The 16,172-nt window shown below is 43.1% G+C and overlaps 1 protein-coding gene across 5 annotated transcripts in view; it reads left to right on the forward strand.

The window, feature by feature from the left end:
* Positions 1-16,172, forward strand: part of LOC309371488 (ferric-chelate reductase 1-like) — a 39,786-nt gene that overhangs the window by 10,408 nt on the left and 13,206 nt on the right. For 2 of the 5 annotated variants that reach the window (XM_081914204.1, XM_081914201.1), the window contains 4 exons: positions 8,806-9,004; positions 11,176-11,312; positions 12,947-13,041; positions 14,716-14,863. In XM_081914204.1, coding sequence (XP_081770330.1) covers positions 8,806-9,004; positions 11,176-11,312; positions 12,947-13,041; positions 14,716-14,863 — 579 coding nt within the window. Of the gene's footprint in view, positions 1-6,888; positions 6,954-7,903; positions 8,044-8,805; positions 9,005-11,175; positions 11,313-12,946; positions 13,042-14,715; positions 14,864-16,172 lie in introns of those variants that run through there. The other 3 variants (XM_081914205.1, XM_081914203.1, XM_081914202.1) reach the window with 3 other exon arrangements.

Genomic DNA, 16,172 nt, shown 5'->3' on the forward strand with positions numbered 1-16,172 from the left:
TTGAGGAGGAATCTTTGGTCCTCGGCAGACAGAGGTTGCCAAGTGATGGGGTGGGCATGCTAGGTGACAGGAAAAGAGTGGGCTTGGGTCTTAGCAAGGTGTGCTGGGAACAAGGAGGGAGAACAAAGGCAGTTTCTGACTGTAGAGGCTGCAACCCAGAGACTGGGGAGCATAGCTGACTGCTCTGGACTTAAGCTTGCTGAAACTATGAGAGAAACAAGGAGAGACACTCTGGAGATGCAATGCTGTGAACTCTATTCGTCTCCATCTAGATCCAGGGGTAAAATGAACCATATATCTTAAACAGCTACAGCCTCTGAATTTTCAACAGAGTGTTTGGAACTTCCCTGAATCTTGCTGCTGCTCCTCAGAGATTGGAGTGGTGTGTACCAATATAGGGCTTGCTGATCGAAAGGCTGGCAGTTTGAATCCCCGTGATGGGGTGAGCTCCCGTTGTTCAGTCCCAGCTCCTGCCCATTATTATTATTATTATTATTGCAACTAGCAGTTCGAAAGCATGTCAAGTACAAGTAGATAAATAGGTACTTCTGTGGTGTGAAAGTAAACGGCGTTTCCGTGCGCTGCTCTGGTTTTCCAGAAGCGGCTTAGTCATGCTGGCCACATGACCCGGAAGCTGTCTGCGGACAAAACCAGCTCCCTCAGCCTATAGAGTGAGATGAGTGCACAACCCCAGAGTCATCCATGACTGGACCTAATGGTCAGGGGTACCTTTACCTTTAGGAGAGGGCACTTGACAGTGGGAAGAAAACGTGTGTTCACTAGATCCACGGTTTTCAAACTTCCTACCTTCAGGGAGTCCTTTCTGTACTGACAGGGAAATCAAGAAACTCCAGAGCTACAAGGATTCTAGTTCCTGTGTGTTGTTGGGTTTGCGCTTGGGTTAGGAAAGACATTGGTTGGCCTGTCAGGCTGCTCCATGTGTGTAAAATGAGGGTGAACCTTGCAGGACACCCCAACATTTCCCTGCAGTTGTTTGTCACAAGGCAAGATCAGGAGTCGGGAACAAACCTTGCGGGGACGTTTGTTTTCCTTTTACAGATCATCTGAGGGTATCCTGGAATGTAGTGTGACAACGACAGGGTTAGGGAAATATGAACTTGTATCCTCTTTCAATAGAAAGCAACATGTTAACAAGATATCATGGCTTCTGGGAAGTTATGTATCAATATGGCTAAAATCCCATTTATTGTGAAACAAGAAATAATAATTGTGTGTGGATCAAGGCAACATGGATTAAATTGTTTGCTATTGGGTTCATTAGTAAGATAGTATATGATACATAGTAATTTGCTGGATACTTTTGGTGATTTTCTTGTGACTTATTGTAACAAAACCAGTGGTTACAATTATTAACATTCTTACATATATATTTAAACACATGTAAAGTATTTGCATGAAACATACCATAGTTTGTAAGTTGAGGGGCGCACTTGAGCAGTGAGAAGCATTAAATTATCTTGGCCAGATACGTAGAAGTCAAACAGTGTGGTGGCAATTTCAAACCTTTCTAAAAACAGCCACCAAAATGTAGGAAGTTTCTTAAGCAGAAGTTCCTGGAGAAGGTCATAGGAAAGATGAATCATGGTGGAAGTGGTTACTGAAACAAATGGCTTCTCAAACTGGCAAATCAAAGCTGTCTATATTTCACAATATGGTGAGATTATCCCAAATTCTTCACTGTAGTTGGATGGGTGGGGACAGGGCTTTTTTCCAGCCAGAATTTGCCAGAACTCCGTTCCGGCACCTCTCAGGTGGGCGCCATTGTCATTGTAAGAGAACGAGGGAGCTATTCATGGTGAGTTCTGGCACTGGCTGAGGAGAAAATATGTGCACCATGTGTAGAACCTGTCAAAATGTCTGACTGTGAAGACCTTAAGGGACTGTTCATAGATACAGGCAGTTAAACCCCATTGATGGCAAGGGACCAAAGATCAAACAGATGAGCTGGTGAAAGTCTGGAATGAAAAGACAAATATAAGAAGTCACATCTCTGTACTTCACCAAACATCTTTCCTAAACCTTTGTAGAATGTGCTACTCCTTTCACAGTGTGACTCTGTGCATATTTACTCAGAAGGAAATTCCACTGAGTTCAATGGGACTTACTCTGAGGCAAGTGTGCTTAGTACTGCAGCTGTATGTGAGAACTTTCTGGGTTGCAAATGCTTTCTAAATGCTTTCTAAACAACTACCTGACATTCAGAAGACATCTTAAGGCAGCCCTGTTCAGGGAAAATTTTAATGTATGACATATTAGTGTATTTTTGGTATTTGTGGAAGCCACCCAGAGTGGCTGGGGAAACCCAGCTAGATGGGCGGGGTACAAATAATAAATTATTATTATTTCTAAATCTTTCCTGTCCTAGGTGTCACATGTGGATAGACTAGGTAACTGCTAAAACTTAGCTTTCCCCAGCTATTTATTTATTGAGCTGATCTTATTAATGGCTTTTTAATCTAGCTTGTTAGACAATATTCCATTGGAAACTCTGGGTTTTCAATGCATTTTTCGAACCACAGATGCCTTTTATAAACTGGATTTGTTGCACTCGGGCACTGGAACACAAAAGCTGTGCAAACCTGCAGTTCTGGTATGCAATTATATCCGTCCTGCAAAATACTGACAATCTGGAGGCACCCATACACAGCACTCAGATCCTTTGAGGAAGGTAGTCATATGAATGCGGTGGCTGGATAAATGAAGTATTAGATGTCTACTAACAGCCTTGCATTTCATAGTTACTGTGGTTTAATGGCCATGAAAGTTTGGGTCTCGGTAAATCATAACTTGGAAGGCTGAACCTGAACACAAACTGATGCACTTCTTGTGGGGTGTGTGTGTGTACCCCTCTACAATAATTTTCTGGTCCACTTTCAGTTAGATCCAAGTTTCTAAAAGGCTCAGCTAATACTGTCTCCTGTTAGTTTCTACACAGGCTTATTAGGTGTCAAACTTTGCTGTGGCTTATCCTTGAGTATGGAGTTTAGTTTGCAAAGTCCAAACTGGTCATCTTGGTGTTGCAATAACTGAATAATCTGGATTTGTTGGTAGCAAACAAATGACAGCATTATTGAACATTCTTAATGTGTTACCATTCATTCGTTCATTCATTCATAGCACAATGTTGCTTAGTGTTCCTTACAATTATGCCATTCTTTTTCGTTCGTTTGTAGTAGAACGAACAGGTTTATTCTAAAGGCAGTTCTCCTTTAATTAAGCATTTAATGCTGGCACATTCAGGGCATTCAAGCAAAAATCTAGCATAGATGGGAGAACCAAGATAGGTATGGGATTTCCTCTTGCAAATGCCATCAATGAACTCAAGTGACTATCCTTTTTGTGTGTCAAAGCAGGTCCCTAGGATTCTGCCTAGATTTAAGTTACTACTTAGATGATGGGAAAGGACCCTGTTCTTGAAACCCATGCCAAGGTCCTTGCTGCAGTTCTGTAGAGATGTGTAAATATGTGCAGTTATTAGACTATCACACTGTAATTTTTAAAGGGATAGTTGAATTTCTGTTCTTGTTCATTCCTTCTAAGGATGTGGTCAGTTTACTTAGAGTGCCCTAGCTGTCCACATTGACATGACTCTCTGGTTGTGTACACATACCAGAAGGTGTTGACATGATGGAGATATATTTACCCTGTGCAAAGGAGTTCACACCCCAGCTATAGGTGAATTAGGAAAAGCGTAAGCCAGGGTTTCCCAACCTTAGGTCTCCGGCTGTTTTTTAGACTACAACTCCCATCATCCCTAGCTAGCAGGACCAGTGATCAGGAATGATGGGAATTGTAGTCCAAAAGCAGCTGGTGACCCATGTTTGGGAAATCCTGGCCTAAGGACTCCAAAGCTGGTTTGAGAAACAATGCATGAAACTGTAGCACCTTATAACAAAGTACAGGATGCATATGCATGTTAGATCGTGTCATGTGAACATGGATTAAAAACTCAGCACGGGAAACACAGTGAGTGTGCTGTTGATGGGAATGTGGACACAGCCTTGGCTATCATGTGTTGTCTTTCTACCTCCAAGTTGATATTCTTATCTAAGCCAGTGTGGGCTTGCATTCAACTAACTTTTACTCAGGGTCAACCCGTTGAAATTAATGTCCATGACTAAGTTGGGTCCATTCATTTCAATGGATCTACCTTGAGGAAAGATTAGTTGAATGCGACCCATAGCTTCTCTTGATTGCTTCTTCAGGACCAGTTGTAAGTGGTTTGCTTCCTTGCTGACTGTCTTCCCCGCATGGGGAATTCCTAAGCCTTGTCTCCCGAGTGACTTCGTTTTTCCACCCTGATGATTTATGTGACACATAGTTTTTCACATTAATGGCTGTCTTTTGCCACGGAAATGTGAGTCCATTCATCTTTTCACAAACCTTTTGGAAAGATTAAATGTGAAACTAAGTTTGACTGTTTGTATCTGTATTTTGAACAAGAGTGTCTCTGTGTAAGGGAGAAAAATAATTACCTCATGGCTATCAACCAGTGATGCAGCTTGGTAACTTTAGTCCATGGACTTAATGGTTTGTGTGTATTTTAGATGGCCATGTCTGTTTGTGTGTATTGTAGACAGCACATTAATATTCCCCTTTTACCCTCTGCCACCATTCCATGCCTTTGCAACTGGTTCTACATCCCTGAGATACCAGAGGAAAACAAAAGTTTGCTAGTCATGATAAAGAAAAGAAAAAAAGGAATATCCCTGAGTGTGTGCAGTTTTTTTTTGAAGATTGGAAAATGTTTATTGAATATATGGGAAATAACTGTGTACAGCTAAAAACAATGGCAACATTAAGATAAATTCAACAGTGTAAAAAAGTTGTGATGGATATACTGATTGGTATAGTTTTCTATAAAATATGCAGGGATTTAGGATACGTAAAATGAACCAGGGAAAGAGAAGAAGGGAAGTCATTGATATCTTAAGGATGTAAAAATAAGTACTTTAAATGGTAAAAACAGGAAATTTAATCATGTGCTTTAAATGGATGGTACGTACATAGGATTTGAATCACACACCCTGTTTCCTGATGAAGAACTTTGAAACTATTTTCCATTTTGGAATTGACTTTGTGCTCCTTTTCAAATCGAAAGTTGATTTCGCCGCCCAAATTGCCTGACATTGTGACCTGAGGATCAGATGGTCTCTCTTCTTCTTCTTCTTCTTCTTCTTCTTCTTCTTCTTCTTCTCCTTCTTCTCCTTCTTCTCCTTCTTCTCCTTCTTCTCCTTCTTCTCCTTCTCCTCCTCCTCTTCCCATACATTTCTTATAAATCTGATAACAGTTTTGCATTTTAAACTTGTGTGAATCATATCACTACTTTGGGAGGTGGGGGGTGCTGTTCTGATCTGAAATATATTTATTTGGGAATACGTACTGCATCTTAAAAAGCAGAGACGTCACCTTGCCAACAAAGGTCCTTATAGTTAAAGCTATGGTTTTCTCAGTAGTGATGTATGGAAGTGAGAGCTGGACCATAAAGAAGGCTGATCACTGAAGAATGGATGCTTTTGAATTATGGTGCTGGAGGAGACTCTTGAGAGTCCCATGGACTGCAAGAAGATCAAACCTCTCCATTCTTAAGGAAATCAGCCCTGAGTGCTCACTGGAAGGACAGATCCTGAAGCTGAGGCTCCAATACTTTGGCCACCTCATGAGAAGAGATAAGATTCCCTGGAAAAGACCCTGATGTTGGGAAAGATGGAGGGCACAAGGAGAAGGGGACGAGAGAGGACGAGATGGTTGGACAGTGTTCTCGAAGCTACCAGCATGAGTTTGACCAAACTGCGGGAGGCAGTGGAAGACAGAAGTGCCTGGCATGCTCTGGTCCATGGGGTCACAAAGAGTCGGACACGACTAAACGACTAAACAACAACAACACCATTCTTTTGTAGAAGAGATTTTTTTAAAGCATAAGAATAATAAAACAAGAATTCCTAATGCATCTGCCCTATACATTTAAAGCAGTATCATGGTGCTTTAAACAGTCATGGCTTCCCTCAAAGGATCCTGGGATTGTTGTTTGTTAAGGGTACTGCTACCCACGAAGTTACAGAGTTACAGAGTTCCTACGAAGAGGGAGTGATTGTTAAATGCCTCTGTGAATTATAGTTCTGTGAATAGGGGGAGTCTCCTAACAACTCTCAGCACCCTTAACAAACTACAGCTCCCAGGATTCTTTGGGGGGGAAGCCAAGGCTGTTTAAATAATGCTTCAAATGTAGAGTGCAGCTGAGGCCTAACTGGCTGCTTCCTGACTATAAAGTTGTATTTAAAAATACGAGGGAACAGGGACTATCATGGTGGGTCATGTGACCATTCTGGCCCAGGTACATATACCTAGGCTTTTCACTGATCTCCCACCATCAGCTGCTGTCTGGGGTCATTAGCACCCCCCCCCCCAGGATCAAGGCTCATGTCCTTGGCTTTGAGGTCCAGCCTTAGCTGCACCATGGCCAATGATAACCAAGGTCAAGTGCAGTTTATGAAGCCTGCACATCAAATTCAGCCCATCCATGTTTCATTAATTTGTGACAATTTCAGCTAAAAGGCCGAATGGTAGTCACTGACTGTGTCACTTTTTCCCTGCTAGTGTAAGAGATGAATTGCTCAACAAGGAGTGTGAAACAATTGCTATTATTAAAAGGCTGGATGCTTCCAAAGCTTCAATTCCTGGTGTATCACTGATGCTGCAAGACACCGTGAGATTAGCTTTCATTTTGGGTCTCTTAAGGAAAGTTGGATGCGGTTTGCTTGTCAGCCAGTTGTTTGCTGTTATCATGAATGCCTTATGTCTTGGGAGGAGCAATCGCTAGGGCAGGAGTCTAATCTTCAAAGCTAAGAAGCGTTGACTCCTCTCCATATTACGTTTATGTCTCGACTCCATTGGACTAAGTATCCTGACCGATGATGTCTTTGTTTCCTTAGGTATGAGTTGGTACTTCTATCTAAATTGTTCTGAAATTGTTTTCCACAGTCCTTGAGCTTAGGGTTGCAGACCAGCCAATTGGATCTTGAATGAAGGCAAAGAGACTGCCGTATTTACTTTTCTAAGTGGAATAACCTTTTTGCTTAATTCTAGAATTCAGAGTGTGCAAATTACTGCACTAATTACTGGTGCAGTAATAGAATTGCGAGTGCACAACAGCAGTTTGGAAGCCCCTCTGTTTCTCAGCTCATTGCCCAGGGCATCTTAGCTCCTTGTTCTTAGTTTCCTCTGATATTTTCCTCACCTGGCTCTCCTGTTCTAAACCTGTTTACCTGTTTAGTATCCTTTTCTGCAAAAAATATTATAACAATTATTATATATATATTTATTTATACCCTGCCTTTCCCCCCTGACAGAGACTCAGGGCAGCTCACAGATAAAATAAGAACAGTTAAAAAAACCCATTTCCCATTCCTGCATTATGTGTAAGCCTTTTTCTGTCCAAAAGTTCATGTCCCTCACTGTGTATAGAAGCTGCTCTGTAGGGATTTCGTCGCTGATACTCTTGCTCAGCAGTTGAAATGTATGTGAACATTCCATGCCATTGCATTACCTCTGAAAGGGCTTGGAGATAAGGCTTTATAGGTGACACTTTTAGTCTGTTCAGTCTATGTGCTGCATTACATAATTATCAGTATAGGGAGTGGAGAAAAAATCGTGCTTAATGGTCGCATCCGAATTGTCTCTATTTTGTGGATGGGATTCCATCACATACCAGCATTTTCAAGTTGTACAAATTCAGGATTTGGTGCTCTTGTGCAACAAACCTGCTTCCAACTTGCCCCCCCCCCAAGTAAACAATAGTTGGTTTAAAAATTATCTATGCTGTGAAATATAAATTTTAGTAACTGTGGCATCACTCACTGGAATAGATTCACATGAAATTTGGGTTCCGATGCACTGGCTTAGTTTCTGAATATTTGGATGAATAACGGATTGTCTTTTGAAATTAAATTAAAATGGAAATGAGAACAGATCTTCCTTTGGAATATAGCTAGTAGACAGAGGAGATAATGCAAGTCAAAACATGTAGGATTGATTGGTTATTGTGCAGCGCCTGTATCTTTTCAAAATTATTATAGGCAGCTAAAGAAAACAGCCACTTTAGGTCTCTAAATCTTGAAAGTGTGGGAGGATGGTGGGCAAAGGAATTGAAGAGTCAGTGTAGTGTAGTGTCATGTCTAAAGTAACTCTGGAGGTAAAGGTAAAGGGACCCCTGACCATTAGGTCCAGTTGTGGCCGACTTTGGGGTTGCGGCGCTCATCTCGCTTTATTGGCTGAGGGAGCCGGCGTACAGCTTCCGGGTCATGTGGCCAGCATGACTAAGCCGCTTCTGGCGAACCAGAGCAGTACACAGAAATGTCGTTTACCTTCCCGCTGGAGCGGTACCTATTTATCTACTTGCACTTTGACTTGCTTTCGAACTGCTAGGTTGGCAGGAGCAGGGACCGAGCAACGGGAGCTCACCCTGTCATGGGGATTTGAACCACCGACCTTCTGATTGGCAAGTCCTAGGCTCTGTGGTTTAACCCACAGCACCAATCCCAGCTCTGCCATGAAGCTCGCCATCCTCAGCCCAACCAACCTCGCAGAGTTGTTGTGAAGATATACAAAGATGCAGAAATAGTCTATAGAAAAAGATCTTGTAATGTAGCTGGGCGAAGCTCCTTCCTTTAAAGAGGGGAGGGGTGCACAGCAATGGCCTGTTTCTCCTAGCCATGGCTTTAAAAAATAAATCTGCTGCTTTTGGAAATGTTTCTGGGGGACAAAAACTTTGTTCCTTTTCTGTAGATGGAGTCTCCTGGAGTAGCCTTGATGCTCTGGGTCCTCGCCTGCCTTTCTGGCCCATCAACCGGCTTCCCGAATGGCAAAGTAACAGAGGCGTGCAAGACTATGATGCCCCTACATGGACACTCTTTGCCTCAGCGCTTCCCGAAGCACACCGTTGAAGTAAATGTGACGGAGTTCAAGCCAGGGGACCACGTGAAAGGTACTGTGATCTTCTTGCCTCGCTACCGTCTGCAGCAAGAAGGACATAACGCTCGCTGCTTCTGTGATTGCTGCCACCACCTTCTTCACATACTTGGGTGTGGTGCTCCAGGTTGAAGGGCCCTCAGTCCCATCCCCTTGCCAGTGTCATTCTTGCCCATTTGATTTCCTACTTTATCTGGGCCAGTGCCGGATTTACATACAGTGGTGCCTCGGGTTACAGACGCTTCAGGTTACAGACTCCGCTAACCCAGAAATAGTGCTTCAGGTTAAGAACTTTGCTTCAGGATGAGAACAGAAATCGTGCTCCGGCAGTGCAGTGGCAGCAGCAGGAGGCCCCATTAGCTAAAGTGGTGCTTAAGGTTAAGAAAAGTTTCAGGTTAAGAACAGACCTCCAGAACGAATTAAGTTCTTAACCTGAGGTACCACTGTATAAGCTAAACAAGCTACAGTGGACACTTGGGTTGCGAACTTGATCTGTGTGGGATGCACATTTGCAAACCGCAGCATTCGCAACCCACATCACGCGGGTTGCGATTCGGCGCTTCTGCGCATGCGCAAAGCGTGATTTGGCACTTCTGCGCATGCACAACTGCCGAAACCTGGAAGTAACCCGTTCTGTTACTTCCGGGTTTCGGTGGTCCGTAACCTGAAAAAACGCAACCTGAAGCATCTGTAACCCGAGGTATGACTGTATAGCTTGGGGCCCCCCAAAAAATGTAAAGAAAAAAACTGGATGTACATTTCCAAAATATAAGATAAAAAACAAAATAAAACCTACATACAGCAACAGTGTTTTGTGTTGCGTAGGCTCCTATGATGTAAGTAATGGGCCCCACGTGCTAGCCTGCTCCCTAAAATATCACTGGTTAGATATCTGTCCATAAATTACCATATAGCATATATTCAACACAAAAACAGCAACAAGTTTTTGTTGACAAAGGACAGTTGGACATATAAAGGGCCCCATTACCTTCAGTAGCTTAGGACCTCATCAAACCTAAATCCAGCCCTGATCAGGGCCTAATCCACACCACTCCTTAGGTGGAGAGAGCAAGGTGTATAGAGGCTGCAGCAGGACATGAGTGGTGCTGTGGTCTAAACCACTGAGCCTTTTGGGCTTGCCAATCAGAAGGTCGGCGGTTCGAATCCCCACGACGGAGTGAGCTCCCATTCCTCTGTCCCAGCTCCTGCCAACAGAGCAGTTTGAAAGCACACCAGTGCAATGAGATAAATAGGTAATGCTGTGGCGGGAAGCTAAATTGCATTTCCGTGTGCTCTGGCTTCCGTCATGCCAGAAGCGGTTTAGCCATGCTGACCACATGTCTGGGAAAGCTGTCTGTGGTCAAACACCGGCTCCATCGGCCCGAAAGCGAGATGAGCACTGCAACCCCATAGTAGCCTTTGACTGGACTTAACCATCCAGGGGCCCTTTACCTTTTTACTTTTTTAAGAGGCTGCAGCTGCTCCTTCCCCTTGCACTTGGCCCTGCTCATAGTGGGCAGAGGAGACACAGTAGACATGAGGAGACAGAGCCACTCAGGAGGAAAAGAGGCAGGGACAGAGGACCGGTGGTGATGTGGGCCTCAGGAGGCATCCAGCCCTACTCACCTGTGACACCCACCCTTCTTGAGTGTGGCCTGGCTGTCGTTTTTCATAATTATTATATTTCTCACCAGAAGGTGTCAGTAATGGCCCCAAGAAAACCGCTCGCAGCGGCAGAACTACCAGCACGGCTCCCTCAGCTGATGCCTGTGCTGGTTCTATAGAGAAGGAGACACGCTTTCGTGTATTTGGAGGCCAAGTCATTTAGGGCTTTAAACGCGAATTTGAACAGCTTGATTTGGGCTCGGAAGGTACTAGGTAAGCTGCTCCTGAACAGGCATTGTATGGCCCCACCAACAAACCTGGCTTCTGCATCAGTTGCAGCTTCAAGGGAAGCCCCATGCAGAGTGCATTGCAGTAGTCTAGTCTGGAGGTTACAAGAATATGAGGTACTGAAACGTTTACAAGGCATCTTAGACCAGCAGCTCACAGTTCTTAACAGCAGGTAGGGAGAAAGGTACGCCCAGTTCCTCCCTTTCCGGGAAACATAGTTAGAGGCAGGTAGGTGCTGGCGACATAACTAGAGCTTATTAATAGCCATCTCTTCCCTCGTTCTCCTGGTTTCAGTTAGTTTGTCCGGACCTGTGTTTGAAGGATTTTTTCTACAAGCCCGCAGTGCTGAGAACCTGGAGGGGCCTGCCATTGGCTCCTTTGCCCTAGCTGACAGGAAAAGATCTCAGGTCCTCACCTGTGGGCGTGTTAAGGTAAGAGTCGCTGCATCTTCCAGATGGCTTTGGCAAGCAGGTTTCTCTATTAGTTCCAAGTGGATTAGGCCCCCCCAGCAGCAGAATATGCTGTTGCTACTTTCCCCCACATGCATCTGCCTGGCATGGCATAGCAGTAATAAATTGTATGAGTATGAAAATACCCTTTTCTTTTTCTTTTAAGATTTATAAATGAAACTGGCAGAAGTTTGGCTCGGGGTGAATGTTCTCCTTTACTGGCAACAATTAAATGTTAGGGCTCCCTCTACTGGGGTATCCACGTGAAAGTGTGTTAATGGCTGCTACTAGACTACAATTTCTAAACTTAGCTTTTAGTTTGTCTTTTCCATAGCATATGTAACTAGAGTACCTTAGTGGACCTCAGAGCAAAGTCACTTCTCCTTTGTAATATACATAGCACAGCAGCCCATCTTGTTACAAAGGTATTAAAAAACCAAAACAACAAATTTCTAGGTTTCCTTTTTCAGAAGCTGTTCCAGAAACCGCTTCCAAAATTGTTTTCGAACTTTTTCTAACAAGGAGCTTCCTTGGGTAATGCCTTGACCACTAAGTAATCATTATAATAATCATTATTTTCATATGGGAGGATAGCCATGACTGTACACAAAAACAAAAATCTCAAAGTCTACAAATGTAATAATAATAATAATTAATTATACCTCACCCATCTATCTATAATCTATAAGCACAAACCATTATGGAGGTGATCCAAATGATATAGTATATCTCTCATATATATCTTATCTAAATCCTACATTATGATTCAAAGTGTGCCCTAATCAGTGGTCCATAGTTGATGACAACTTCACCAGAGCCACACCCTTATCACCACCTCTGGTAATGCCTCGTATTCTCCAATGTCCACTGCACACTAAATTGTACACTAAAATCCCATGCCTTTGCTTTTCCTTGTATCAAACGTGTGGAGAAAGTAATTCCCCCCCCCTAATATTGCTATACCATATGTTTCCATACTAAGTCTTCAAAGATACATTACGCAGGGTTTACCCCATGTTGTACTATTGTTTTTCTAGCTGCCACCAATAAGTGCATTATGAAATCCTTAGAACTTATCTTCTTGTTAGATCCTGTAAAGATTGATAAAATAAACAACTCTGGAGTAAAATCTATCTGTGCTTTTGTGACCCACCCCCCATTCAACACGAACCTATTTTTTTGTTTAAAGCGTTTCTCAAGATTTTGTGTCACTTTCGTGAAACATGTATGCAGATCAACCCCAAGCCTGATCTGAGCTTATGTGAATGTACTATGAATTAAAATTCATGTGACTCTACTCTGATGTCATGGCTGGATGTGGGGAAACTTTGGTTCAAATCTTGCTTGGATTATAAAGATCCCCAGATGAGCACACCTAGATTTTTCTCCTGCCATTGGTAGCAGTTAGTGTTGGCAGAGAAATATTTTTCTTCTAATCCATACTGAGCTTCATGACCTCTTTAGTATGTGATGTCAATAAGCCTACGATACAAGCCAAATATTAAAATGCAACTTGTGGTAGACTGCTTTAAACATTTAGATGATTCATGAACAGAGTACCGTAGTTTGCATGATCTCACTGCCTAATGCTTAAATGGGGCATTTGTATGTTACAGAATTCAGCTGTCAGCCATACAAGTAAATCCAAGAAAAGCCACCTAGATGCTTATTGGATTGCTCCTAGAGATGCACCAAAGAGAATACAATTTCTGTAAGTACGAATAATAAAGACAAATTCAGCTATAGCTGGAATCTCCTGACCGAGTGTTCTTAGGTTAGTCTCCTTTCAAAACTTATATACAAAAACAGCAATACTGCTATGAAGAAGATGCGACTCAGTGGGAGATCATCTCCTTTGTATGTAGCAATTCAATTCTTCTTCTTCTTCTTCCTCCTCTTCCTCTTCCTCTTCTAATTTTTGTAGCACCCTTCATCTGGAGAGCACAAGGTGCTCTATAATATAAAAAAATCGCCAGGTAGGGTTAAGAGAGAAACCTGTCTGAAATCTTGAGAGCTGCTGTCGGCCAACGTAGACAACAATGATCTGACTCTGTATATAGCAACGGGTGGTGCTGTGGTCTAAACCACTGAGCCTCTTGGGCTTGCCGATCAGAAGGTTGGCGATTCGAATCCTCGTGACAGGGTGAGCTCCTGTTGCTCTATCCCAGCTCCTGCCAACCTAGCAGTTCGAAAGTATGCCAGTGCAAGTAGATAAATAGATTCCACTGTGGCGGGAAGGTAAACGGCGTTTCCATGTCCTCTGGTTTCCGTCACGGTGTCCCAGTGCACCAGAAGCGGTTTAGTCATGCTGGCCACATGACCCAGAAAGCTGTCTGTGGACAAACGCTGGCTCCCTTGGCCTGAAAGTGAGATGAGCACCACACCCCATAGTTCCCTTTGACTGGAGGTCCTTTACCTTGACCTTTTTAATAGCAACTTCCTATGTTCCTATAAGTCTTGAACATATTTCTGTTCTGAGTAAAGGGCTTCCCTCTTTTAAAAGCCTGCTTCTGATATTCTGTAAAAGGAAATCAATGTAAATATGACTAAAAAAAGTAACATTACTGTTGTATCACCAAAACCACTGTTGCATCTATATTCCTGTGGCTTTCAAAATATTTATTTTAGACTTCTCTTTCCTGAAAGCTGTCATGTTTCAGATGTTAAGAGATGACTCACCTCCACTTATTCAATGTTTTTATTTGCTTTTGCAGAGAATTAAGCCCGTTGGCGATGGGTTTCCCTGCCTGTGTGGCAAGGCTAACCTCTGCATGACAAGCTTGTGGCCTTGTTTTGATTTTCTGCAGCAGCCTTCACCAACTTGCTGCTGTCTAGATGCTTTGAACTACAGTTCCTATCAAGCCCAGCCAGCAGGACCACAATGGCTGGGGCTGATGGGAGCTCTAGTCCAAAGCATTTTGTTGGTGAAAGCTGTTTGACACACAGAGCTTGCTAATATTTGCAGGGAAATGTACCAACCAAGTCTTCAGTGTGCACATCTTTATCCATTGTCCAACTAAACACCTGCTATCTTCTCCACCAATCTGAAACTCTGGGTGACAGGCCCATGCCACCATGACTGGTGGCAACCATTACTCTCTTGCAATGGTATAAGGTCAGAGATTATTTCCTGGTAACTTAACACCTGAATAAATATGTAGCAGTCTTCCCCAACTTGGGGCACTGCAGACAACTGCTGTCATGCCTGACCATTGGTCATGGTGGCTGGGACTGATGGAAATGGACCCCCAACTACATCTTGAGGGCATCAGGTTAAAGAAAGCTGGTCCAGGACATCTGTTTTGGATTTCAGGAAGGACTTGTTCTATGCAGAAGAGAACAGTACACAATTTTGGTTCAAATCTCGCTTTTGTCTTGTTTTCAGAGTCACTGTTGTAGAAAAATTTAGAGTATTTTGGGTAAAAATTCCAGGTCCTACAATCTCCCAGCCCTATACACCAACCTTGGCAACACCTGTGGTGACTGAGGTGACTGTTGGAACTTCCCTGCCTGTTTCTCATCTAACCCAACCAGTAAGTAGCGCTGAGCTCGTGAATGGAACTGTTTGGATTTTAGTAAAATGTGACTTCATCAGGGAAGATTGCAGCCTGAAAAAGAGTTGGGGTATCCAGTCACACACTCCCCTCTCACTAAGTATAAGTGCCTAGGGTTGCCATATTTCCAAAAGTAAAAACCAGGATACCCCAAAAGCTTTTTTTAGGAAGACCCCAAAGTTGTTGAAAATGCAAACCCCCCACGATTTCTCGATTTACTTGCTGAAGATCCAGGACAAGCTGCCGCTTCCTGGAAATTCCCCCCAAACGTCACTTCCACCTTTGAAATCCCAATAATGTCCAGGAAATCCCGGACATATGGCAGCCCTGTAAGTGCCCCTTTGACCCATGCTGAAGGATAGCTCCAACAGCACTTTGCATCAGCCTTCTCAGCTGACTGCTTGTTGTGTGCTAAGGAATGCATGGATTGGCTCCAAACCACCATAGCCAGATGACTTTTATACCTCCAGATACCTATCTGCATCTTGGTGCATGGTGCCAGGATGCACCATAACTCCTCACTAGATGTGCTTCCAGGGCTATAATTTTGTTCAAACTGCATGTCCCCCTGCCCCCCCGATGGTGGACATGTGCCACTGGAAGGAGTGTGCAATATGACTAGGCCTTATCACATCTTGGTCACACAAATTATATATTGGCTGATAAGATTTCTTGCGTTAAGAATCTTCATGACAAATGGGGCTCAAGGTGATCTGAAGTCTTATGCCAAGGCTCAGTGTTTTTCCCTGTTCATTGCCTAATCCTTGGCTCAAACGCAAGTGCAGAAATAGATGCCAGCCTTTACACAGATTTTCAAACCATGAAACCACACTTTTAATCCTCTTCATGAATCTATTGCATCAGTCATCTGCTTTCTGTTGAATCTTGTTCGCCTTTTTGGGTAGCAACTATAGATTAGATTTCCTTTCAGTCTTCTTGTCTCTTGTCAAGTACTGTATTAACTATCATTCCCGCCATTTCAAAAACTTAGATGAATCTTGTTGCCTCCAATACTGAACTTTAGGGTAACCTCTTTAAATGATTATTTGCTGCAGAGTGGGGTTTTTTTTTTTGCACTCGGCCTCCTGCAAAATGAACAGACAGTATTTCATTCTTTCTCCTCATTAAAATCCATAGGGACCTCCTTTTTAATCTTTACAGAGCTTGTGTAATTATCTGGAGCAGTTGGGTATGATTCAGAAAGCCTTTAATTATACTCCTGCTAATGCAAAGTTTCGAACAATTAACAGAGCTGCCTGACTAAGACAAGAGTGGGATTGTAGTGTGC

This window comes from Podarcis melisellensis (genome assembly GCF_964234715.1).
Source record: "Podarcis melisellensis genome assembly, chromosome: 6".
Taxonomy (NCBI): Eukaryota; Metazoa; Chordata; class Lepidosauria; order Squamata; family Lacertidae; genus Podarcis; species Podarcis melisellensis.